At 41.5% G+C, this 26,679-nt stretch overlaps 1 protein-coding gene across 1 annotated transcript; it reads left to right on the top strand.

The window, feature by feature from the left end:
- Positions 1 to 382: 382 nt before the first annotated feature.
- Positions 383 to 25,299, top strand: LOC306712711 (signal transducer and activator of transcription 5B-like). Its single transcript, XM_079182107.1, has 19 exons — positions 383 to 505; positions 4,021 to 4,155; positions 5,143 to 5,299; positions 6,552 to 6,641; positions 6,796 to 6,973; positions 7,981 to 8,111; positions 10,737 to 10,888; positions 11,126 to 11,281; positions 12,699 to 12,878; positions 13,140 to 13,227; positions 13,976 to 14,098; positions 14,285 to 14,377; positions 15,050 to 15,256; positions 16,132 to 16,226; positions 16,923 to 17,065; positions 17,166 to 17,321; positions 18,876 to 18,927; positions 20,020 to 20,127; positions 20,784 to 25,299. Exons 2-19 carry the CDS (start codon positions 4,028 to 4,030, stop codon positions 20,905 to 20,907), a joined length of 2,361 nt encoding a protein of 786 aa, XP_079038233.1. The 5' UTR covers positions 383 to 505; positions 4,021 to 4,027; the 3' UTR covers positions 20,908 to 25,299.
- Positions 25,300 to 26,679: the final 1,380 nt, after the last annotated feature.

Below are 26,679 nucleotides of genomic sequence, written 5' to 3' on the forward strand. Positions count from 1 at the left end.
CAACCTGTTGCCTCCTTTCATTCTGACTCCTCATCCCAGAGGTGGGGCTGTTGGCGGAAATAGCTTTCTGAAGTTAGCATGAATATAACCGGAAATGTAGGTTTTCTGTACCTAAATTACAAACGTGAAAACTATTATTATCATCATTATTTGGCAATAACACCAATAAATCCTATTCAGCATATTTAATTGATGTATCCTTTTATAAACAAGGTACAGAAGAACAAAATGCACATTAATGAACGGCTAATAAACTGATAATAACACAGTAGTTAAATAAGCTCTTTATTTTGAAATTTCAAATCGGAAGCTGTCTTTCATTTTCGTTCTTTACTTCATGCTGGTCAACAACAGCTGCTTTGCCAGAAACCAAAAGGCTATAAGTAACGCTAGTTGGCGATGTGACATGTACGTCAAATAACCTGTGTGAGGTGTGAAAGTTGTTGGAGTGTGTCCACTGCTCGTCCATGGTGTTGCTGTAAGGAGTACTGCCGTGTCTGAAAGGGTGAGTTAAAGACGTTACTAACTGCTAACTTACTCGTGGCGCATGAAAGTGAAGTTTTGCTCGAGCGCTGCAACGTTTAACGTTTACGTTACTTCATCGGTAAGCTTTCCCCACTACGATAGCTCCAAGACTAGCTTGCCTTCACTAGCTAGCTAACGCTGTCTTGTCCACCGAAGTCACAAACGTGACGTGAATCCAACACCTTCCCACACAGCATGTAAACATCTGTTTAGCAATACTCGGAGGTCGCCATTTGCAAGTTTGCTGCGTATAATGGTTGCCAACGAGCCAATCTCAATGTGGTATATTAGCAAGCTAAGCTATCATTTAAACTTTTTGAGGGGAAGCTTTGCTGCGGACCGATGCGTTCTGCCCACTTGTGTAGCCCCAGCTAATATCAAACGTACACAGAGGACCGTGTAATAAATGTGCTTCTTTCGTTACCATTTTTCTCGACTAAATGACAGGCGTTTGTAAATAAAACACGTTTTTTTAAATCACAAATTTAGCATATCATTTCACACATTACCAAGCAATTCCTTATTTATTCTTACTGTATCTTAGAGAATACTTCTAATTTGAAGTGTGACAGCTGCCAAAACGTGAGAGACAGCGAGCGCGATTACTGACAGTGGCGAGCCCGTCAGGACCGTGGCGGTCCGGACGACACTCGCTCGGCTCCATTAGAGAAGCTGTCCACTCGACTCGTTGTCAACTAAGGAGGGGCCAAATCTTCTGGGGAAACCTCCAGTATATGGGAAAACCTTTAGTTTATGAGAAAACCTTCAGTCTATGGAGAAAACCTTCAGTCTATGGGAAAACCTTCAGTCTATGGGGAAAACCTCCAGTCTATGGGGAGAACCTTCAGTCTATGGGAAAACCTTCAGTCTATGGGAAAACCTTCAGTCTATGGGGAAAACCTTCAGTCTATGGGAAAACCTTCAGTCTATGGGGAAACCTTCAGTCTATGGGGAAAACCATCAGTCTATGGGAAAACCTCCAGTTTATGGGAAAACCTTCAGTCTATGGGGAGAACCTTCAGTCTATGGGAAAACCTTCAGTCTATGGGAAAACCTTCAGTCTATGGGGAAAACCTTCAGTCTATGGGGAAACCTTCAGTCTATGGGGAAAACCATCAGTCTATGGGAAAACCTCCAGTTTATGGGAAAACCTTCAGTCTATGGGGAGAACCTTCAGTCTATGGGAAAACCTTCAGTCTATGGGGAAAACCTCCAGTTTATGGGGAAAACCTTCAGTCTATGGGGAGAATCTTCAGTCTATGGGGAAAACCTTCAGTCTATGGGAAAACCTTCAGTCTATGGGGAGAACCTTCAGTCTATGGGGAGAACCTTCAGTCTATGGGGAAGACCTTCAGTCTATGGGAAAACCCCCAGTTTATGGGAAAACCTTCAGTCTATGGGGAGAATCTTCAGTCTATGGGGAAGACCTTCAGTCTATGGAGAAGAACTTCAGTCTATGGGGAAGACCTTCAGTCTATGGAGAAGAACTTCAGTCTATGGAGAAGAACTTCAGTCTATGGAGAAGAACTTCAGTCTATGGACAAGACCTTCAGTCTATGGAGAAGAACTTCAGTCTATGGGGAGAATCTTCAGTCTATGGGGAAGAACTTCAGTCTATGGACAAGACCTTCAGTCTATGGAGAAGAACTTCAGTCTATGGGGAAGACCTTCAGTCTATGGAGAAGAACTTCAGTCTATGGAGAAGAACTTCAGTCTATGGAGAAGAACTTCAGTCTATGGAGAAGAACTTCAGTCTATGGGGAGAATCTTCAGTCTATGGGGAAGACCTTCAGTCTATGGAGAAGACCTTCAGTCTATGGAGAAGAACTTCAGTCTATGGGGAGAATCTTCAGTCTATGGGGAAGACCTTCAGTCTATGGGGAGAGAAGCGGGCATGTTGTTACGACTGGCCAGCAGCTGTTTTCAGATGGTTGTTCTTCTTTTGCTAAGATCTATTATTGACAAGTAGTATGATAAACATCTAACAAATACAAAAACAGAAAATGACAGGGAATCATTACACTGACAGAAATCTCAAATCACTTCCATATCAATGTCCTTTTTATATCTTTTGTAGAAATATCTTGGTGGGATAAAAGCAATGACGTAAGCACTACATTGTCATCCAGCCCAGGACTAAAGTAAGGTTATTCCAGTAGGAAACAGCATTTGGAACAGAGACTACTTCTTTTTTAAACAAAGCACGTGATCAGTTATTATTGTTCTTTTTAGAGGAGAAACCGATCTGACAGACACCAGTACCGTCCCGTTCCAGTGGTAGTAAAGTCAATTCAGAAGGGATTGCATCAAAAACTATTAGCGTAAACTACTTGCGGATATGCCTTCTCTTTTGGTTGGCACACACAGCTACACAGCTCTGTGGTCTGTTAGTGTAGTTGTTGTTATATCAACAGAAACTAATCAGTAGTCTATGCGTGACATAAAGGTGCAAGCTTTATTACTCCATACATAAAGTTAGATGTTTTTTCCTCTATATATATATACCAAAGGAAATGTTTGCATGAAAATCATCAGGCTAGAGATTGAAGAATTTTTTGCACTTGGATGCCACCTATCTAATGAACCATTTTTTGCTAAATAACAATACACTTGGAGACAACCAATGTAAGAAATGGGATTTTAATACAGCAACAAAAAGTCATTTTTCAGGTTAAGTGTTGTATCCATACAGATTGTCAAGAAGGATAATGATATCAACAACATTTAGAATGAATAACATATAACAAGCATTAGGGCGTAAGATAACTTCATTAATAAAGTTATTCTTTAAGATAGTAACATCTGCAGATCTTTCAGAACCACACTAGAACCATATGTCATTTTCCTATCATTTACCATTGAATGAGAATCTCCTAAACACCTGGCATTGAGAGAAACAATTCAATTCAATTTATTTAGTATAACCCAAATCACAAATTGGCCTCAGAGGGCTTTACAGTCGGTACATGTGACCCTTGATTAATAAAAGTGTTGGAATCAAAGTAAACAATTTGCATCCCTCATCAAAAGCTAAGTCTAACCAAACCAGGAACAACATCGCCATAATCTCCCAGGCACTAGTCCATTAAACAAGAGTGTGTGTGTGTGTGTGTGTGTGTGTGTGTGTGTGTGTGTGTGTGTGTGTGTGTGTGTGTGTGTGTGTGTGTGTGTGTGTGTGTGTGTGTGTGTGTGTGTGTGTGTGTGTGTGTGTGTGTGTGTGTGTGTGTGTGTGTGTGTGTGTGTGTGTGTGTGTGTGCGTGCGTGCGTGCGTGCGTGCGTGATGACTTGAGACACTAAACTTCTACAGTACCGATAGCAGAACGGTTAACTCCGGACCTCGATACTAATATTTACTACCGTCTCATCTGTTCCCATGTAGAACCGGGTATCGAGGGGCATCCCTACTTACTGGTCATCCTCCTTATTACTACTCTTGCTTGCTGTTCCTTCCTCTCTTCCTTCATCCTTTCTCCTCCCATCCTCCTGCTTCAACAGGAGCACCATGGCAATGTGGATCCAGGCCCAGCAGCTGCAGGGTGAGGCCTTGCACCAGATGCAGGCGCTGTACGGCCAGCACTTCCCCATCGAGGTGCGACACTACCTGGCCCAGTGGATTGAATGCCAGCTCTGGTATGCAAAATACTTTGATCTGTAGTCTTGTTCCGATATTTCAATAGCAATATAAATCCCTTTGGATAGAAGCTACATTTGGCCGGATTTTTTTGTAATATACATTCCTTCATAAAAGAATATTATATAATCCGTTATAATTGCACCAGGATATGTACCTTTTTTAAAATTAAAATTATTTGTTTGCATTTCAGAAAATGTTTTATTTTAAACGTATAGAATATAATATGGCACTTAAATGCACTAATTGGGTTCAGTTATTGTATGCAAATTAAGCAATACAAATGTTAATTTATTTTTTAAGGGTTAGGGTTAAGGAAACAAACTAGCTGTTCATTTTAAGACACGTCTTATTTTCTCTTTTCTAAATAGGTATTTCCTGTTGCTCTTTAATAATAAAGCTAACGTATTTCATATTCAATTACTCGAATAATTGATGAAATACTTGATTACTCAAATGATCTGTAGCTGCAGCTCTAATGCAGTCTACGTTTCGTGCAGCAGTCCATGTAGAGCCAAGAATTGCGTGCACAGCTCAAATTTCTGGTACGCTACCGTGCACATGGCGTTGGTATTTGGAGCCCTGACATGCCTGTATAAATGCCGAACAAAGGAAAAAGAAAGAAAAAATATCGTTTTGATTGTTTCACTTCTTTACTAACTGACTTATCCAACTTTGCCTGATGATGCTCTTATATTTTATTATTTTTATGTTGTAACGTTTTGCATTTCTATTATTATTTTTACTTCTTTTACCCAACTATTTTTTACCTTGTGTTTTTGTAAAGCACTTTTGTAACCTTTTTACAAGCAAAGTTTATGATGATCATAACTTCTGATTTGTTTCATTTCTTATTAGATAGTCAAAGTTGATGAGATATTTATGTTAATGATTTAGTCCTGTGAGTCCTGCCAACAGCTAGTCTTAGTGAAGCAGCACTGAGCTCGACATACATTGGTTAGAAATTGGTAAATGTGCTCTCACAGGGATTCGGTGGAGTTGGACAACCCAGCGGAGGAAGCCAAAGCCAAGCGTCTGCTGGAAAACCTGGTGGCTGAGCTGCAGAAGAAAGCCCAGCTCCAAGGAGGAGAGGATGGCTTTCTGCTCAAGATCAAGCTGGGCCACTACGCCAACCAGCTCAAGGTACAGCTCCTCTTAAGATGATGGAGAACAAGCCTGCCCTGAAACCTCTCTAGAACTCTAGGAAATGATAGTGCACGTAACCGAAGCAGGTCTCATTTCTCAGCTGTAGTGATACTCTTGTCAACTCAAACAAACGTATCTTGTAAGATTCCTCTGTTACCTTACTCGCGGAATATGGCACTCAGCGCATCACAAACATCTTGAAAGGATCCATAAGGGTGCACACAATTACAAATATCACAAAGAGCTGTGTCAGTAGATTATGAACGGCAGGTACTGGTAACCTCCATTGGAATATACTGGGTGCCATGTTTTCTAGAACATTTTACTGAAAGAAACATTCTGAATAACTTTCAATCTAATTAAAGTTATGTTGGTATGCTCAGTAAAATCATTTTTTCAGATCTGCTGTCATTTGTAGCTTACTCCTTTTAATGCACCGGGCCAATATTAAGGTATTTATTAACCTGTAATAGTCTATAAAGTTATATAGTTATTAAAGGCAGGGTTGGTAATAAGAAACTAGCAAGAGTAAGCTAGAATTTTTAAATTATCCAACCCAAAAACCCAGCCCAGTGTTACAACTCTATTCTAATGAAAGTAGCTAACAGCGTCAGCTCCAGAAGTCACTGAATCTAGCAAGAAAGTTGTCAAGTCATCAACACTGACAGTCCGTCCTTTCTGACCTCCTTAAAGCCAAAGTGATCATTATGAACGTAAACAACAAACATGGCTGTTGTTAGCTCTCACAGCTGTCATGAATGGACCGGCTTATTACAGACAGCCTCAGATATGGTTTTCTTTTTCTTTTCTTTGTCAGAGCTCTTGAATTCATTGATTGCTGTCAGGATATAATGAGAATTTCAGCAAAAATATCAAAAATGTTTTTGAAGATGATTAACAACCTTGCCTTTAATCGTCTCTTTCTGTCAAATATTGGTTCTTCTGTGCTGGCCCACAGTTTAGGAGTCTCTGCTTCAGGTAATATATGGGCACTAAGGAATTACCACTATGAAGTTTATTTTCACACCGTCACTTTCTAAGAGCGTGACCGAAGATTGGCCAAATTGTTGGTATGGTATTGGATTGAACCAAGTGATTTTAAATAGTCCCCTTTCTTTGTGTGTGTGTGTGTGTGTGTGTGTGTGTGTGTGTGTGTGTGTGTGTGTGTGTGTGTGTGTGTGTGTGTGTGTGTGTGTGTGTGTGTGTGTGTGTGTGTGTGTGTGTGTGTGTGTGTGTGATATACCTGCAGAGCACTTATGACCGCTGTCCTTTGGAGCTGGTGCGCTGCATTAAACACATCCTGCACTCAGAGCAACGGCTGGTTCAAGAAGCTACGAATGTAAGTGTTAAAGGTGTCGTCATTTGCAGGAATCCCGCGACCTCCTTGCACAACATTCCCCAGGCATTATCTACGAACAATAAATAACACGTGTTAAGAGTCCGATGTTGGTAGAGGCAAACTGACAAGACAAGTTTGTTAAATGTGTGTTTAGGCCAGCTGTGGGAGTGGGGTGCAGGCTATGGACAGCCTGTCACAGCGCCACCAGCAGATCAACCAGTCCTTTGAAGAGCTCCGCCTGGCCACACAGGAGACAGAGAATGAACTGAGAAAGCTGCAGCACAGCCAGGAGTACTTCATTATCCAGTACCAGGAGAACCTGCGCATCCAGGGTGAGGATGAGAGATGCATACACACACACACACACACACACACACACACACACACACACATGTAGAAAGTCATACTGGTCTGACTGATGCAGACAAATACACACACCATTACACTCCCAATCTGTATTGTTTTGATTTCTTTCAGTGCTTTACATAAGTGGTCCCAATCTAAAACGACGAGTTTCTGCTCAACATAATACTAAAGATACACCGGTAACCTTAAAGGGACAGTGTGTACGTGTTAGTGGTATCTAGTGCTTTGTGGCGGGTTGCCACCAACTAAACAGCCCTCAGCTCAGCCCTCGCTTTCCAAGCGTGTCGGAGAACTACGGTGGCCTTCAGGTAGGGATAGGTTTCTTTAGAATGTTAGTATGACTAGGAGCTACTCTTATCAATACTCTGTTCTTCTACATGACTGAATCATTGTTTTAAAAACGTGTATAAGATTTTAAAAACAAATCAATTCAGAACAGATGTAGATTTTATTTATAATTTAGGTATATCTAAATATTGTTTCTAGAGCAGCAACAGTTATGTTGCCAACAACAAAGTCTCTATATAAAGTCATTAATATCTCACTGGAAACAAATAAATAGTTTATAAATATTGAAAAATATCCGTCAGTATCAGTCATTCCTTCTGTCCTCTCAGAGAAGTTCACTAAAAACAGCTTTTGGTCGATCGTTCATGCTGTCAATAAACCCCCCTAAATGTTATACACTGTCCCTTTAATCAGCACAGAACCGACTGGCCATTCATTGGCTCATATGTATGAAGGGTGAATTTACCAATTACAAAGTGCAACAAAGTCAAGTCTTAGCTCCAGTTGGGTGTTTTGCTTCAATGCCTTGGGGACGCATTTTAAACATCACCAGTTTTTACAACCTGCAGCCAGGGACTGGTCAAGAGTTACCAAAGTTACCTTATTCACCCAAAGGTGAACATTTTCTGTAGTCGTGTAGTAGTGTTTGTAATGTGTGCCTGTCTCCTGCTTCCTGCTCCGTTAGCCCAGCTGAGCAGCCTGTCGTCACTGCCTCAAGCTGAGCGCACCCAGCGGGAGACAACCCTACAGAGTAAGAGGACCACTGTGGAGGCCTGGCTCACCAGAGAGGCCAGCACATTACAGAAATACAGGCTTGTATGAAGACACCACACGCACGCACGCACGCACACACACACACACACACGCACACACACACACACACACTGCCATAACACAGGCTGGCAAGTGAATACAACATAGACACATACTGTAATCACACAAATGACTAGGGGAGGGAAAGGTATCAACGAGACTCCTGTCAATACAATAAAAGAAGTCTTTGAACAATCTTAATGTCAAATAAACTACAGGGATCGATGGCGTAGCAACCAGATAAAAGATGTCGTCGTGGTATTTAAGCAGACCGGAGATATAATGACCCTACTTCTCATTTTCTGATTCATTTTATCCCTTGTGGAGTGTTCTTGTAAACCAACTTACCATTTAAACTCAGTGTAAAGCAATGTGTGTATCATTGATGTCTCACAAATGTGTTGGATTCATTTCCTTCCTCATAAACATTTGCAAAGCCAAAGGTTTCTACTTCATTCAGTCCTTTCAGTCTTCTTCTAATATGTTTTTATCGTAGTAAATATACTAATTCGTCATGTTGCAGTTAATTCAGCAGACGTTGGCACTTCTGAATAAGGTGAAACATTATTTACTCTAATCGGACTCCATGGCCCTTGTAGTCCAAGGCTGGAGCAGATGTTGTCAGTTTGTGCTGCAGGAGGAGGATTCAGGCTGCCCAAGCATACAAGCAAACGTACATTAAACCATCTGTTTGAGGCAAATCCATTTGGGTTGGGTTACCGAACGCTGGACTTGTAAGGGTACCGGCCGAGTTACGTTGTTGCTACCTAGCACCTATTCACGTTAAATCAATTGGTGCCAAATTTCGGTATCTGAGTAAGAGACAGAGTACCAGTGTTACCATAAATAATAACATCATTGAACATAGTATGAGTTATACCTACCTCGGTATAACCATAACTGCATCAGGGAGTTTCAACATGGCAGTGCTCTAAAGAGCTCTAAATGCAATTAAGAGAATATTTTATAATTTTCAAATCCCAATTAAAATCTGGCTTAAAATCTTTGACAGTGTCATCCAGCCCATTGCGCTATACGGTAATGAAGTATGGAGTCCACTCAGTCATCATAGTTATACCCGCTGGGACAAACATCCAACAGAATCTTTACACGCAGAAGTTTGCAGATACATTTTACACGTACACAGAAACACACCAACAAATGCATGTAGAGCAGAACTAGGCAGATACCCACTGATCATTAACATTCAAAAGAGAGCACTCACATTCTTCAATCACCTTAAATCCAGCCCCCTAGACACCCTCCACTCCAAAGCCCTCCAAACCCAAGAGCTGAGCCCAGAGAAGAGTCCCCTATGTCAGCTGGTGCTGAGACTAACTACCTCCTCTCAGACACACTGGGACCAGTCTCACAACAACACTGCTCTCCAAACACCAATCCGAGTAAAACAAATGATAACACGATGTAAAGAAACCTATCTGGAACACTGGAAAGAAGAAACTAAAAGCCAAAGTAGATTAGAATGTTATCTGGCCCTAGAAAGAAATTATGAATTGGCAGAATATCTCCCTACTGTCAGAGATAGAAAGCAGAGACAGATCCTCACCAAGTACAGGCTCAGTGACCACACACTGGAAATCGAAAAAGGAAGACACAAGAAGTCATGGCAACCAAAAGACAACAGAATGTGCGGTCACTGTGGGACAGGTGAGGCTGAGACAGAGATGCACATCCTTCTAAAATGCGAAACATTCAATACAATTAGAAACATGTACTTTAAAAAATTTTACTCTGTAATTTCAGATTTTAAAAAATGTAGTGAAATTTAAAAATACTCCTCGTAGAAGGAGATAGGACATACCTTGCTGCCCAATACGTATTAACATGCCACAACTTTACACACACTTTATATATATATATATATATATATATATATATATATATATATATTAATAATCAATCTAGATGTTATATAAATGTTATTGTGTATTAATTTTATCGTATGTTTAATATTTTTTTGTGATGCTTTGGCAATACCGTTTCTAGACAAACTAGAGAGAGAGAGAGATTTTACTTTTTGCTGCTTTCCTTAACTGTGCTGCCAAGCATCTCTGTGCTTTTTGCAGATATTTAAATTAGGTGATATGCAAAATCTGACCCATTCTATGCAAATGAGTCTCATTGCAAAAACAGTCCAATTCACAAGGATCAGCGCTAATAGCCACACACAGTTACAGTGAATTTATTAGCGAGTTGGTGGTAACTAACAGATATTAAATCCCAGATAGGGTTTCTCTCTCTGTCACTTTTTAAAGTCCTTCCTGAAGTTTTGAGAAATGCCTCTGCTGCTCGTGGGACTTGTAGCTCGCCGTCTGAAGATGTAATTCTGCTACAAAGTAAAACCTTTCACTTTGGACTTGGATAATTGAGATCAGGAACAACAAATATGAAAATGCACTTAGCTGCAAAGCTTTATGGCTGTTTGCGCTGTGTTATCATTAGAGCAATATCTTTTGTGAATCGGACCTTGAGACGGGGCAGATAGCGGTTGCAAGTGATGAGCAGTTCATGGTGCTGTCAGCGGCTGCAATCCTGTCTTTATGAATTTGCTCCAGCATGTCACAAATGCAAGGGTTTCTCAGCATGTGGATGGTGGTGTATTTGCAGGACCTGTCAGAACAACACCAGAAGACCCTGGCCCTGCTGAGGAAGCAGCAGACTCTGATCCTGGATGAGGAACTCATCCAGTGGAAGAGGAGGCAGCAGCTGGCTGGCAACGGAGGTCCTCATGAGGGGGGACTGGATGTCCTGCAGTCCTGGTATATACTAAACTGTTACAATCATTTTAACTGGCACATTATATTTTAGGACAGAGCTTTACCTTCCTCTTTTCTGATGTAGAGGGAAGTTTGAATTTTCTAACATAAAATATAATGTCTATGAAAAGCATAAACCTATAGACAGGTTGTATATCCACTAACCTAGAGGAACCCTGCCTCATTTCCTCATCTTCCTTTTTACTTCTTCTCTGTGGCGGTGTGTCTACTGTCCACCAGGTGTGAGAAGCTGGCTGACCTGATCTGGCAGAACCGGCAGCAGATCCGACGCTGTGAACATCTCACCCAGCAGCTTCCTCTGCCGGGCCCCATGGAAGAGCTGCTGAGCAAACTCAACGGCGACATCACCGACATCATCTCTGCCCTGGTTACTAGGTGAGAGCTAGACGTCGCCTCTTTAATGTAGTGTGGAGGTCGTGGGCAGTGTCTGTGGACTGGCAGGCGGCACTGAAAAGCCAGGGTTCTGGAAAAGGAGAATCTAACTGACACTGAGTGTCTGATGTGGTGACCCCAGGATTCCATTTTTACTTTTTGCTTGACGATGTATTTCACCTGGTTCTGTCAGATTGTGACCTCACTGGAGTGGCTTGTAGTGAATGATCTAAGGTGTGCCATTCATATTACTCAGGCAGCAACCTCTGGTCTTGAAAATCCTGCATCCTGCATTCTCTCTACTGACCAGCAGGGGGCGACTCGTCTGGTTGTATAGAAGTCTATGAGAAAATGACTCTACTTCTCTCTTGATTTATTACCTCAGTAAATATTGTAAACATGAGTTTATGGTCTCAATCTCTAGTTTCAAGTCTTCTTCAATACAGCATGATGTTCATTTAGTAAATTATGGTCCATTTAGAGTCAAACAGACCATAAAGAGGAGCATGCTTTAGGGCGGGGCTACCTTGTGATTGACAGGTCGCTTCCAGAGCCGTATACAGCGTCTCTGCGTCGCTACTCCACATTCCAAATATGGTCACTTCTGTTAACTGGTTGCAAAATACCAAGATGGCGATGGCTAAAATGCCGAACTCAAGCCATCAAAACTGTAGTCCACAAGCCAATGGGTGACGTCCACTTATTATATACAGTCTATGATATTACTCTTTTCTTATTCATTGAAGAACTGTGACACTACATTTAGTTGACACCATGAGTAGTTGATTGATGTCTTATTCATTCAGATCCTATGATCCGATCACTTACTTCTCATGCACCCTGCATCCACCGAATGTGTTCTACTAAAGAGTTTGTGTTCAACCTCCCTCTTTATTAGAGACTCAGTTTGCAGTGTAGTTCCATATTTACAGGGCTACTTAACCACAGAATTACATTGCACAAATATTGAATACAGTTTTTGTTTCACTTCCAATGCTCGCACACTGGAGGTATCAAACCGCTCATCGTCCAGGAGAACGTATTTGCAAGGGTGCTGGCAACTGGCCAGTTGTTGACCCTCAGATTAAAGAGGAGTAATTTCTATCTTGCCCATTGAGCAGTGGAGCCGTATTTTTACTCATGCATGGACACTTTAGAGGTCAGTTTCTGGTTTGCATGTGCTTTGTGGACATGGAGACGGCTTATTCTTGCTATCTTGTGGGGTTTGCTGCAAGAGTATAGAGGGCCGGTGCCGATAGCACAAGCAACTTTTGTCCGTGTATCACTGCTGCTTCTGCTCATGGACATAATCTCTTTTCCTAAACCGTCCATCCATGCATTAATACCTCTGCTCTTTGACAACTCAAATCCTCTCATGAGAGAAAATGTTGACTAACCCATCCTGTCATTGTCTCTTCAGTACCTTTATCATTGAAAAGCAGCCGCCCCAGGTGTTGAAGACCCAGACCAAGTTTGCAGCCACGGTGCGCCTCCTGGTGGGTGGAAAGCTCAACGTCCACATGAATCCACCCCAGGTCAAGGCTGTCATTGTTAGCGAGCAGCAGGCCAAAGCTCTGCTGAAGAATGAGAGCACACACAGGTGATAGTAATGAATGCTCTGGTAATACACATTATGGACTCTTAGCTGATAATGGGTTCAAATAATGGGGGTTTAAAACAGGTACTTTGTTGGATATGAAAAGACAATTCATTAATTAGCAGTTACCAAAGAAATAAAAATGGTTCCATGATGGTTTAGTGATCATGTGAGATTAAAAGTTGAAATGTGTAATCCTTTTGTTGAAGATTTGTCCATCTATGTCAGTAGGAATGTTTCTAACTGCTTTCTTTTCCTTGGTAGTGAAAGCAGTGGAGAAATCCTGAACAACAACTGTGTCATGGAGTATCAGCAGGCCACTGGCACCCTCAGTGCACACTTCAGAAACATGGTAAGAGTGATACATATTATAAACATGAATTAAACATCCTTCTACAATCTACCAACACACCGAATTCCGTTCTGAAATTTCACAAGTTACTTTAAATATTTATAACTTACTTTTCGAAATCCACATGAACTATAACATGCATTCGATCCACTGCACACTTATCTAAACGAAAACACATCACTTTTAAAGTTGGTTCGCCCGTTATTTCCTTCTTCCAAAAACAGTGGTGAAGAACACCAAGAGCAAAATGCCAGGAGTTGAGTTTTCTTTCAAACTAAATTATGACTGGTGTTTTAACTGCATGTCAAATTAATCAGAGCACACAAGGCCAAACTGCCTCCGTAGTTACCCTTTGACCGGTTGATGACAGGCAATGTAGCAATTAAAAGGCTATTTCTTTCCGGCCGTGCCCAATGTGTTTTGGCTGCCCCGCACTTGGTGATTAGTTATGAGAACAGCACTGTGTGTGCGTGTGTGTTAGTGATGGTTATACTGTCACATTTTAGCAGTGAAGCTCATAAGTCTACAGTGGTGGTGTGGGAATATAGGGGAGGCACTAAAAACCCCAAAAAGCGTGTGCGCGCGTGCGTGTGTGTGTGCGTGTGTGTGTGACTAGTAAATTGGAGCCTCTTCAGAGGCGTCTGCCGGATGCCCAGCTATTGTCCAGAGAAAATGCAGCATGCACTACATTGGCTGTGTTAATTGTTATGAAGGAATGTGTCTAATCTCCTCTCATGTCTTCATGCAGTCACTAAAGCGGATCAAGCGGTCGGACCGTCGAGGTGCAGAGTCAGTGACGGAGGAGAAGTTCACAGTTCTGTTTGAATCCCAGTTCAGCGTCGGGGGCAACGAGCTGGTCTTCCATGTCAAAGTAATCAGAAAGGACATTTGACCTTTTTATACATCTAAACTGGCTATCTTGCTTGGTTATTGAATGGTCAGCTGTACTCCTTGGCCATCGGCTACTGATTTCAGCTCCACTGTCTCGATCTCCTTTGGAAGACTTAAGATACTTAAATTAAATGATCTGTCACTGTCCCTCGTCTGTAACCCGCAGACCTTATCGCTGCCTGTGGTAGTGATCGTCCATGGCAGTCAGGACAACAACGCCACAGCCACTGTCCTGTGGGACAACGCCTTTGCTGAGCCGGTGAGTTGGCTGCTCATGGATGTTTCCCATGAAGACCTTTTTATACCTTCCCATGTCAGGTGGTGACCGCAGCAAGTAATAGTTCCCTTAATCTTGAAAAGGTGCTGATGAAGGTCTTGAAATGCCACATATCTGGATTTTGACTTTTTGTTTTCCTTAACTCTATACTGAACATATTATATATTATTCTACATTGTTACACTGAATGGACTGCTTCTTGTGTTTTTGTTAAATCGTAGTCTGTTACAATTCAGAGTAATTTCCCCATATTTTTTAAAACATCAGTGGTGTATATGGTGAGAGACGGCTGAACAAATATACTAAATCTATAGTCAGGATCTGAGCTGCCCTGCTTTTCTCCCTCCATTGTGGCTCAGGGGTAGAGCAGCTTCGTCCTTCAATCACAGGATCAGCGGTTCAATCCCTGGCTCCACTAGTCCATGTTGATGTGCCCTTGGGCAAGACACTTAACCCCATATTTGTCCCGCAGGCTGTGCTGCCAGTGTATGAATGTTTATTTAGAGTTCTGATGGCACCTTGCATGGTAGCCCCTGTCATCAGTGTGTGAGTGGGTGAATGATGACATGTAGTGTTAAAGCTTTGAGTGGTCGGAAGAATAGAAAAGCTCAATACAAGTACAGTCCATCTACATTTACCATTTACTATCCTCAGGGCAGGGTGCCGTTCACCGTGCCAGACAAGGTGCTGTGGCCCCAGCTGTGCGACACCCTTGATATGAAGTACAAGGCAGAGATGCATAGCGGGCGTGGCCTGTCAGAGGACAACATGGTCTTCCTGGCACAGAAAGCTTTCACAAGCAGCAGCAACAACCCCGAGGACTCCCGCAACATGACCATATCCTGGGCCCAGTTCAACCGGGTGAGGCCAGCTCTTTTCCACAGCTTGTCAAACTGCATGTCAAATTTGCAATTTGCAATGTAAGGAACTGTGCTTTCACTACAGAGCCTGTCCTCCCATTGCACATTCAAAATAATCTGACACACACACTAGGGGTGGCAGATATGACCTAAAATGATATCACTGTATTTTTTAAATCTTTTTTTCAGGGATGTCATTATATTACGGTATTACAACATTAAAGGGATACTCTACTCAAAACATGATTCTACAAATGTTCACTTTATTGGCAATGCATATCTTATGTGCATATCTTAAAAAAGAATGTGTTACTCCAAATAAGAATAAAAATGTGATTTAGATCTACATGTGCTTTTGGAGGAGTGGTAGATGTAATGTCGCAGAGTTGTGAGTGAACAGTGTGGCTGAGCAACCTGAGTCTCAGCAATAAAGACTATTCATATTACCTTTCCTATACCTTTTACTACAGCCCAACTGTGATTTACATTACACTTAAAAGAAATGACATCTTTGCAGAAAGCGAAAGCTGAAGAACTAGTACTGTACAAAAGACACATGGACCATCTGCAGGGCGAGTGTGTTACCTCTGTTTTTTCAGCAAAAAATAGACAGTGAAAATGATCTCATGAGGGCTGACAGTAGCAGGCAGGTTGTGTGAAATGCGTAGGAGCTGCAGCACTTCAGTGACACACACACACACAAACACACACACAAACACACACACACACGCACACACACACACACACACACACACACACACACACACACACACACACACACACACACACACACACACACACACAGTAAAAGCAACCAGAGTGGCCTGGCTTCTTATGTGCATGTAAACATTCTGATGGAGAATGTTTATTTTACAGGAGAGCTTACCGGGACGAAACTTCACCTTCTGGCAGTGGTTTGATGGAGTTGTGGAGCTCATGAAGAAACATCTCAAGCCTCACTGGAATGATGGGTAATGACTCATGCTGACCTTTTTTTTGCAAGAAACAGTTGACGTCTAACTTTAAGAAAATGTACTTGGTGGTCGACCCCCCAGGACAAAGGGAAGGAAGAGAGAGGAGGGTTCTTCAAAATAAAAGAGTAAAGCAGTCCTCCCCAAGTGTTCATGGTTCATCGCTGCTGGCTGTGTTTGGCTTTGATCAGCATGCTTTGTTGCACCTGTAACATCACCAGGCAGAGTCGATGTATGCATACATCATCCCTTTATGTTTGTCTGAAATGCCCCATTTTAAGATTTCTGACTAAAATGTGTAATGAGGGAGTGATCTTTTCTTTACCATATAATCATAGATTTGCAAAGGCAAAATTTGTCCAATGGGGCGTTACATAGTCAACCCAGTTTTCCCAGCATGACACAAAAATAATTCCAATTTATGATAATCATATGCTGTTATCTTCTAGTTTGTAAATATCCATCGTAATGTGCATTTATGCATTTGGGCTCTCCGGTGACACAATGTACACTGAACATAAATACTTTTGTTTGTGCTCCCATATTTTACGAGTTAAAAATAAAAGATTGAAGACCTTCTCTATGTTCACAAATAGCTTCTTGTTATATCAGTACGACTAATACTTCCTTCAACTTTGAAGAATGGGCTCTTAACATAAAAAGCACAACTTTGTGTGTGAATATGTGTGTTTCTAGGGCCATCCTGGGCTTCGTTAACAAGCAGCAAGCACAGGACATGCTGCTGTCCAAACCCAACGGCACCTTCCTGCTGAGATTCAGCGACTCTGAGATTGGAGGCATCACCATCGCCTGGGTGGCCGAGAACCCCAACAAACCAGGTAGCAAACTGTTGGGCCTTTAAGGCCCTCTGACATGGAGTGTGATTCATTCTAATTAATGAATCCTTCATTATCATGGTAACCCTTGGTCTTTGGCTAGGTGAACGGCTGGTCTGGAATCTGTTGCCTTATACAACCAAGGACTTCTCCATTCGTTCCCTGGCGGACCGCATCAGTGACCTGAACCACCTTGTGTTTCTCTACCCTGACCGGCCCAAAGACGAGGTCTTTGCCAAGTACTACACCCCCCCGCTCTGTAAGTATCAGCAACACATCACTGCTTTGAGCCAAATACATCTGCAAATAAGATCAGTGAAATGAAGAATGCTTTTTTTGACATTAAAGGTAGAATGTATAACATATAGCCATCTGCTGCGAGAAGTAGGGGGCAGCGTTTCACCTCTACTACTCAGTCCAAACAATCAATTTACAGTCATCAGTTGTGTAGAAAGAGAACTACTAACTAACAACAGGGCAAGGAGATGCTGCTATCTTATCATCTTTGGCCTGTAGTTTACATTAGCCATCTGTGTGTTTCCATTGACACTAACCAGATGCCTGTACTGTGAAACAGGATTTGGGGTTAGCGAGGTAACTTCAGGGGTAGATCGCCGTGGTAACTGTTGCTGAACACCTAATCTGCTGTGGTGAAGGTTATGCTCGAGATAAGAGATTAACTCTCATAAAAGCAGCGCCTACTGACCAATCAAAGCTCGGTTTATGGATCGATCAAATACAAAGAATTTAAAGTCATAATCCAGAGTAAGAATAACACGGTTTAAACTGACCAATGCAGAGAGGACAGCTGGCAATCAATCACTGAATGTGTGAATGTGTTTAAATGAACAGACTTCTAATATCTTGCTTTATCTAAAGCAAGATAGATCTGACAATATTTTAGCCTTTTCTTTCAGCTGCAGCCATGGTGGTGTGAAACAGAACTGGGAGCAAATAAAAATAAATCAGTATATATTCTCCCATCACATATTCATATCATATATTCACTTAAGTGTGTCCGCTTCTTAAGCCGCGTGTTGCAGTGCGACATGTCAGTCGTGTCCCACAGTCACAGACTGGATGTAGTGCCTTGCGTTACTTTTCTCTGGTTATAAGTTATGGAATGAAACTTCTTACCGCAAATTATATTTTCATATTTATTTTTTATTTGCCCCCAAGCCCGTTTCACACTGTCGGGGTTACAGCTGAAAGAACAAGGCTGAAATATTGTCACACGCCACAAGAATACATCCAAGCAACACGTGAATTTACCAGAATACACACATTTATAGTCCGATCTATCGCACGCTAGGTGAAGCAGTGATATTATATATCTATAAATGTACACATTCACACAGCTGTCCTTCCTGCATTTGTCAGTTTAAACGAGAGCGGGCGTCGTTTTCTTGTTTCTGCAACTTTGGCTTTAATCCAATAAACAAACTAACTGTATTATTGAAAAGCCCTCGGGACAGCTCTACTTCTTGGTCCTCTCATGTTGGACTGAGGACAGACTGGACACTATCGTCTCTCCAGGTTCAAGTGGTATTACGAGACAGGACGGGCCGGGGCTAGCATGCTAATTACAGTAGATATCTCTGCAACACAACACATAGAGATGTGTTGACACAACATGCACACTGTAACCTTCACATTGTGTTCTGATCTTACACATTGCACCTTTTAATTTATTTAGTCTTAGCAGGCTTTAGAAGCGTAAGCTGGTGGAGTAAGCTCAGTACATGGATGGCACTGTAAAGTTGAAATTATGCAACAACAATGTCGTTTTTAAGACGGTGTCTCTCTCTTGCAGCAAAAGCAGTGGACGGATATGTAAAACCGCAGATCAAACAAGTTGTGCCAGAGTAAGTTTTTTTTTCTTCTTTTTTCTCTTGTCCATCATTTCTAACGGACGGGAATGAACAAGTAGCAAGTTCTTGAAGTTTAATGAGGATTAGGTATTTGAATCACAGAAAGTCGACGCAGCACACCTCCATCTCAGTCAATGAGGGCAGAGCACTCAGAAGTCGTCACACCCCTTCCCCTTTTTCACATTCTGTCATGTTGCAGCTTTATGCTCAAATAGCTTTTACCTCATCTATTGGCAATGTTTGCCATGCTATTAAAAGCAGGAGCCGAGGGTCTTATCAAGGTTGAGGCAAAGCTGCACGGAGCAAAGTACTGAGATGTCCTGCATGAAAACCTGGTCCTGAACAAACTGGCCGAAGGTTCACCTTACTACAGGACAATGACCCAAAGCACACAGGAAAGGCACGGGAGAAATCTGTGAATGTCCTTGAGGACAGACCTTAAAATGGATGTCCAACTGACAGAGCTTGAGAGGATCTGCAGAGAAGTATGGCAGAAACCCCCCAAAACCAGCTGTGCGAGGCTATAATTGCTGCCAAGGGTGCTTCAACTAAGTACTGAGTTCAGGGTCTGAATACTAATGTCAATGTGAATTTTTCTTTTCCTTTTTAATACATGTGCAAAAACGTAGTCTGCTGGCTTTGTCATCATGAGGAATTAAGTGTAGGTTGATGAGAGGAAAAAAGAATTTAAATCATTTAGCACAAGGCTGAATGACAAAATGTGAAAAAAGTGAAGGGGTCTGAATAGTTCCTGAATGCACCGTACACATGCCGTTTTAATTTGTGTTGCAACTGCACAATGTGCAGTTTTAATGAGTTCCTATGTTGTTAAAAGTTAAAAGCATGGAGGCAATTAACAGCAGCTGATATTGATGCTATGAGATCAAGACGAGACCAACAACACAGTTAACACTGGCTACTCATTTGGGATTTTGACTTTCCTGTAGCTTTGAATTTAGTTTTAAAAGAAATGTAGTCGGCCCAATACAAAGTTTTGAGCGACGCCTGCCAGCCAAAGTGGTCAGTCAGTACGGCTGGTGCAGACGTTTTAGTTGCTGTAATAACGTGTGGACATGTCTCTGGTAGATTCACCACCCCCAACCCTGAACCCAGAGGAGGAACTCCTACGTTCATGGACCAAACAGCTTCTCCCTCTGTGAGCCTCCCCAACAACTTTGGTGTCTACCCTTCTATGTGAGCACTCTCTTTTACATCCGTTTACTCAAGAGGAGACGCTACACTGAAAGGGGTCTCTCTTACTTCATTAAGAATACTTTTGATACTTACATTTTGATTATAGTATTGATGTACTTTTGCTTATTTGTTGTTATAGTATTGCTGCTGCTACTTAAAGTGGCTATAAGGTATATTTTATGATAATACATGTATCAAATGACATCGTGAAGATCAGCTGCAGCTCCTCTTGACTTACGGAGCTTCACAATGAGCTGCTCATTGTTCAACTGTCGGGTCTGAAACGGTTCACTCTCACCGCTCTCACAGCGTTGTTTGGTTTTCAGAGAAAAAGCTGTAAAAGCTCTGTACTCTACCCGCTCAGCAGCAAGCAGACACAGATGGAGACCAGCTGGGGAGTTGGTAGAGACCAAAACTTACATTCATCATGTGAACAAAAACACTGCTCCTGATAAATGATAATGTTGCTCCGTAACTATCTGTTAACAAGTACACCATCCATTATCTGAACTCACGGAGAGTAGTTTCTGGTTCATACGTTTTGTTTTGTTATTTTGAATGTACTGTGTCAGATTATATACAATACTGTATGTACTAGCTGATATATATTTTCCTTCTTGAAAGTGTGGCCCCTTTCTCTGCTGTTGTCCCGTCAGGGGTGACACCATTCTGGACCCAGATGGAGACTTCGACCTGGAAGACACGATGGACGTGGCCCGCCATGTGGAGGAGCTGCTCCGCAGGCCTATGGCCAACCAGTGGAGCAGTCAGCAGTCCTGAACCCGCAACCTGAACCTGCCCAACACCTTCAGGTCTCCTCCATCTTATCGAACAGAAACACCCACAAACTGCAACTTAAATGCTGAAAAATGTAATCTCTTCTCTATTAATGGAAGTCATTTTTATTAGTATCTAGTAAATCCAGAAAATTCTTTAAGTCTTAAAGTAAGACTATGTAACTTTTGTTAGCCTCTGTGACCACAAGTGGTATTTATAGGATGATGGCAAGTTCAATTTGCCTTCATTTCACAAGATTCTCTCGAGTCAGTCGCCTTAAAGACGTTCTCATTAGAGAAGCTGTGTGTGGTACAGTGGAGCTGCTGCTCTGTCATTAGCTTAGCTGTGACTTCAACCTTAAGACAGGACTAAACTTGTGTTGTTGTTTGGTCTAAACCCAGCTGCTGTGTCCTATGGAGGCTTAACTTTGACCTGCTGTAGACCAGGTTTAACAGAAATGTACCTTAAAGATATCCTGTGCAGTTTTTGACCACCAGTAGCACTCATGTTTTAATGAATGGGTCCCCATTAAGGGCAACACAATGCAAAGATCTGTTAATGTTGTAGCGCTTTCAAACTGATCTTTGAAACGCACTAATGCGCCGGCAAATCTGCACGTTTTTATGAGGAAATTCATTCAACACATTAGTTAGGTCTCAAGTATGCACACACCAATTTCTTTAATTCCTCTTTTCTGATAATAATGAGCATCCAGCAGTGTTATGCTGAGTTTATCTTAATCATCCTGGTATCGACACAGCAGTCTGGTTCAGCTGAACACAAAGCTGTGTTTTAAACACTCTGCAAGTTCTGGTTCAGCTGAACCCGTGCTAACAGCTAAGCTAGTCAGAGGCTAGGTGACACAGCAGCAGCTTTGAGTAAAACCACCAGGATGTTTTCTGTAGCATGCTAATACACAGTGTAGCATGAGTAATGTGAGGTTCACAGCAATATTAGCCAACATTAGCTACAGGTCATACTAGACCAAGTCAGACAAACCGTTGTGTTGAGCTGAACAAGGCTGAATGTATCCCGCATGAACTCAACTTCTCGTAAGAGAATGATTTGTTTTATTCTTTCAAAGGTTACATAGTCTGGTTTCAAGTACTAAAAATGGAATTCTAAATCTGTTACCGCTATTGTTTGGTTCTTTTTGTACATTTTATAATATTTTATATTGCTGCCATTCTCTGATGTTCTGGTACTACAGTGCCTTAAAGCAACATGTTCAAATGGTCATAGACGTGATATGGTTCTAGATGCCATCATTTGGTCTCATGAAGTCAATGAGTGCTTATTGATTTTCACACTTTCACAAGTCTGATTTTGTTTTGTTTTTTATTGTCAGATATAATTTTTAATACAAATGTTGGTTTATTATGATTATTTGAACTGATATTCTGTCATTGTTTTTTACCTTACAAAATATCCTAATATCCATTATAACTTAGAACATTTTACAGTTTGAAAATAAGTAAATATTGTCACATAAAATCTGTGGGTGGCAACAATGGACAAACCAGCAAGAGGGCGCTAGATTTAAACTGAAAAAGCCAGCCCAGTGTTGCCAACTGTTTTCCAATGAAAGCAGCTAGCAGCACTGGCTGTAAAGTCATCAACACTGACAGCCGTCCCTTCAGGCCATCATGATCATTATGAAAATAAACAAGGAACACGGCTGTTGTTGGTACTCACAGCTGGTAAGCTAAGAGCAATGAGTGAACGCAGGTAGACAGACAGACAGCAACCCATCCAATCATTACATTCAGGACGAATAAAGAATTTCAGAACTATCCCATACATATTAATAAACATTAAAATGCATAATAGTTTATCCATTTGTGAGGACAGTTCAAGAATCTGCTCACTCATTGTAACAATCTGTTGTCTACTTATTCCACCTCATCAGGATGAGTTGTTGGCCTCGAGTCAGTGCAGTTGTCCTTTTTGAAGTGCGTTTTAGAGCCATGTTTCTACTTGGAGGATCTTGTTTCTGAACCCAGTAGTGGTGTTTAAAGGACTGCACTCTCTCCGGGAGTTATTAATCATGATGTAACCGAATGAGTTGAAGTGGCCGCATGTTTCAATCCACTAATGCACTGAATTAGCTGCCTGACACATTTCTGTCTTAACCCCTGAGAGCCGAAAGGTAAACTTTGAATCATTTTCAACAACAGGCTGATAGAATATTTGAATCCAGTCCTGAGCAGCTGAACCCAGAGCCAATGGGTGACAAACTGATGTGCATGAGTGATTCATTGAATCACATCCAATATCTGATATTGCTTTGTGGAGGTCAGACTGTGACAGTTGCCGTGACATGTTCATGGAGGATCTTAAACATGGGCCATGTACTAATATATATGTTGTGAAATGGAACTTTAAAGTTACTGCGAGGAACTTTCAACTGGTTATGAAACGGCCTCAATTTGATACTGATGCCTCCTAAAGTGATTCTCAACTGGTGGGTCGCAGACCCGTTTTCAGTGGGTCTTTGCCTAAAAAGAAAAAAATAATAATTTGATGGGGATTTTTATGCAGCGGAGTGCCTTCTATTCACACTCCTTAACAATATTTGGCATTCATTTTCTTGTAACGCTAATATCAACAGAGGATAAACTGAAAACTAACCCTCTGTCAAATGACACTATAAGTAGGGGAATTGAAGACATGTCGGATGACATCAAACAACAGACCACAGCTCGAATTTAGGCAAGTGGTCATTTTGCATTACAATTGGACGAATCTACAGACGCAACAAACAAAGCAGTTTTACTTGCTGCAGAGGACATTTTTAGCTCAGGTTCAAACTGCACCATCTTTTCATTAAATACATTTGAGAAGTTGAAAATGTTCCTCGATTGTCATTAAGAGGTGATGGTGGGTCCCGCAGCCAGACCAGTTGAGAACCACTGCTCTAAATGACCTACATGAGACCATTAGAGAGAAGATTACAGCTATTCTTAATGCTCATCATGCAGGTTCACCAAAAACTCCTTCAGGTCAGACTCCAGCGGGGCTTCACTGCAGCCTTTTACCTGCAGTCCCAGCTCCGGAGAGGGGAGGAGAGCAGCAGCGTCTGCTCCTCCTCACATTACATTACAGTCATTTAGCAGACGCTTTTATCCAAAGACTTACAATTCAGATTCTATCACACCGTAGGCACAGCAATTTTTGGGGTTAAGTATCTTGCTCAAGGACACATCGACATGCGACTAGTGGAGCCGGAGCTGGGGATTGAACCGTCGATCCTCTGATTGAAGGACAGCCCTGCTCTCCACTGACACTTCCACTTAGCCACGGTCATTCACCTCTCTGCTCCACCGGTCCCCACTGGGAACCGACACCACGCTGCTGGAGACCCAGGCCGTATTGAAGGGCCCACTGTAGGAAATGGATGCTAGGGAGAACCCGAACCAGGACTGATCGTGGTAGACTGTCAGACCCCTGCTTCAGTAAAATGAGAGGTTTTCTTAAGGGAGTCTGGTGCTCATAAACACTACCACTTTTGTCCACAGGGACCGCCAAAGTCAACACAAAAGGGAAGTTCCTTGTAGTAACTTTTAAGTTCTTTGTATGTGCCCAGTCAGTGGATTCGTTTGGGAGAATGCTCATACCTCATACTTTGTAATACTACTTTCAGTCAGAAGTGGTGTTGATCAGGTGTTCATTACTGCTGAAAGTGCCTGAGTGTAATCGTTGTGTCAGATCTGGATGAATTTCATCACCAGGCTGAATCCTGCTCTGCGTATAAAGCTTTTTTTCTACATTCTTAGTAATGATCTTCAGTAATTGTTTGGTATCTGTGACGCCTTAGTTTGGAGATAGAGGTTCTGCAGATCTGTCTGTGCCTTGTGTTAAGGGACATTTTAAACCATCGAGATTCACGCTGCACTACTACTGTACCAGCCTCAACCTAGGAATGTCTTATCCCTTACAGAAAACACAACTCGCCCGGGATGAACGTTAACACAGTAAACCTCAAGAAAACTCACTGTGAAATAAATGGTCAAAATCAACCAAATAATACCTGATGACTGGAGTGTAGATGGGAGGCCTTTCTAGCTCTCACGTTTGCCTCTTATGCTTTTTGTTATATCTTTGTTAAATAAAAGCTGAAACACAAACTTGCTCAGCAAAAGCGAACAAGCACTTTGATGCTCACACCAGCAGTAAGCTGGATGTTTATGCTAATGCAGTCTTTGAATCGGCATGATGTATGTTTGTCTTCAGTGTAATTCACTTTTCTAGCTCACTGCTGCTGTGTGTTTAGCTTCTGTGCAGCCTGTGGTCTGTATGGGAGCTTTGTATTTACTTCCACATGTGCAACATTTTGCTGGAAGTTTGATGTTGGGATTTCGGACTTGAAAATAAAACATTTTTTAATGAATTGTATCCCACTGTGGTTTATTTGTTATTGTTTTGTATTGTCCCCCTGTTCCAAGCACTGTACTGTAGAGTGTCGCTTCAGAGTCTGATTTAATACTTTTTCAGCTGGCCACACTTTGCACGTAGGTTTTGCTCCATTTGCATTCTAATTTAGAATAATTTCTGTTTTAGACTATTTCAGAATTTGTGAACAACCTGCGTTCTTGTAATGATGAGTTGAATGAATGCAGAGTTGAGAGTTCACTCAACTCAATAAGTACAGTTTCTAAACATGATGAGCATATTCACAGATTTCTTAGCATTCATTGCTTGAGAAAAAAAAAGAGCCTTCTTTTTTCTTGTTTGAAGAGAACATACATGTATGATGGAAACTTGCTGCGTGTGTCTTTAACACATGCTAAGCTACATCATGGGTTTTAATAACTGAACCCTGGTGAAGGTTAGTATTGATTGATATCGATGAGTGGAGAAAGTATTAAGCGCCTTCACTTAAGTACATTAGAAATAACAGTAAAGATACCCCATACACGTAAAACTACTGCATTCATATTTTTATGTAGTATCACCAAATATACTATACAAAGTACTTGTTCTGCAGAATGGCACCCTCAGATTTCTATGTATAATAATGTATTTAATGTAATCTGTATATGTAAAGGGAAAAAAAGAACAAGTACTTCAAAATTGTCCATTACCACATTAACCATAATGTGGATGCTGTAAATACAATATTATATAATAAGATAGGTCTGCAACCTTCAGCAAAGATGTACATTTACAGGAAGTAAAGTACAATTTTGAGGTACTCAAACGTTCTCTCTACATTTACTCAACTGAAGTCACTAAGATGTAACACAAATAAGATATGATAATTTTATGTACAATCTTATGAAATCTACAAATTAAGATTACATTATAAATAAATCATAACACTGTGTGCTGTTTTCCTTTTGTGTTATCAGCTGTCACATGCGATGTCACTTGATGCAAGAGCTTTTTGCTTACTGAGTGTAGCAGTTGTGTATTCTCTCTCTCTCTTGCGTTGTGTTTTGATTCAGGCACACTTGATATCTTTTTGGGCTCCAACCAGCCGTTTATTCACTGGACAGCATATAGTAGACACATCTGGTAACAAACAGAAGCACATTAGGGTTTCTCACAGCCCACCTCGTGGTAACAAGCTCCGGGAACTGCCAAAGCAAAGAAACAAATGCTTTAGCTAGCTGTTGGTTAGCATGTCATTAATGCTAAATAAAGTTAGCAGTGTAAAGCAGCAGTGGTCACCGAAAGGGGCGAACCACTCAAGTCTGCAGGGGCCCAGCAGAAGGCACTCATGTGACACACAACACACTTGTCTCCGTGGGAAACTAATGACACTACATTGTA

Source organism: Pholis gunnellus, assembly GCF_910591455.1.
Source record: "Pholis gunnellus genome assembly, chromosome: 21".
Classification (NCBI taxonomy): Eukaryota; Metazoa; Chordata; class Actinopteri; order Perciformes; family Pholidae; genus Pholis; species Pholis gunnellus.

Excerpts from the sequence above, each read along its gene's own strand:
- LOC306712711 (XM_079182107.1), top strand. The coding sequence starts at position 4,028 with ATGGCAATGTGGATCCAGGCCCAGCAGCTGCAGGGTGAGGCCTTGCAC. Across the intron at positions 14,099-14,284 it reads AGCTGGTCTTCCATGTCAAA|ACCTTATCGCTGCCTGTGGT; the intron begins GTAATCAGAAAG and ends TGTAACCCGCAG. Across the intron at positions 16,227-16,922 it reads AAGCCTCACTGGAATGATGG|GGCCATCCTGGGCTTCGTTA; the intron begins GTAATGACTCAT and ends GTGTGTTTCTAG.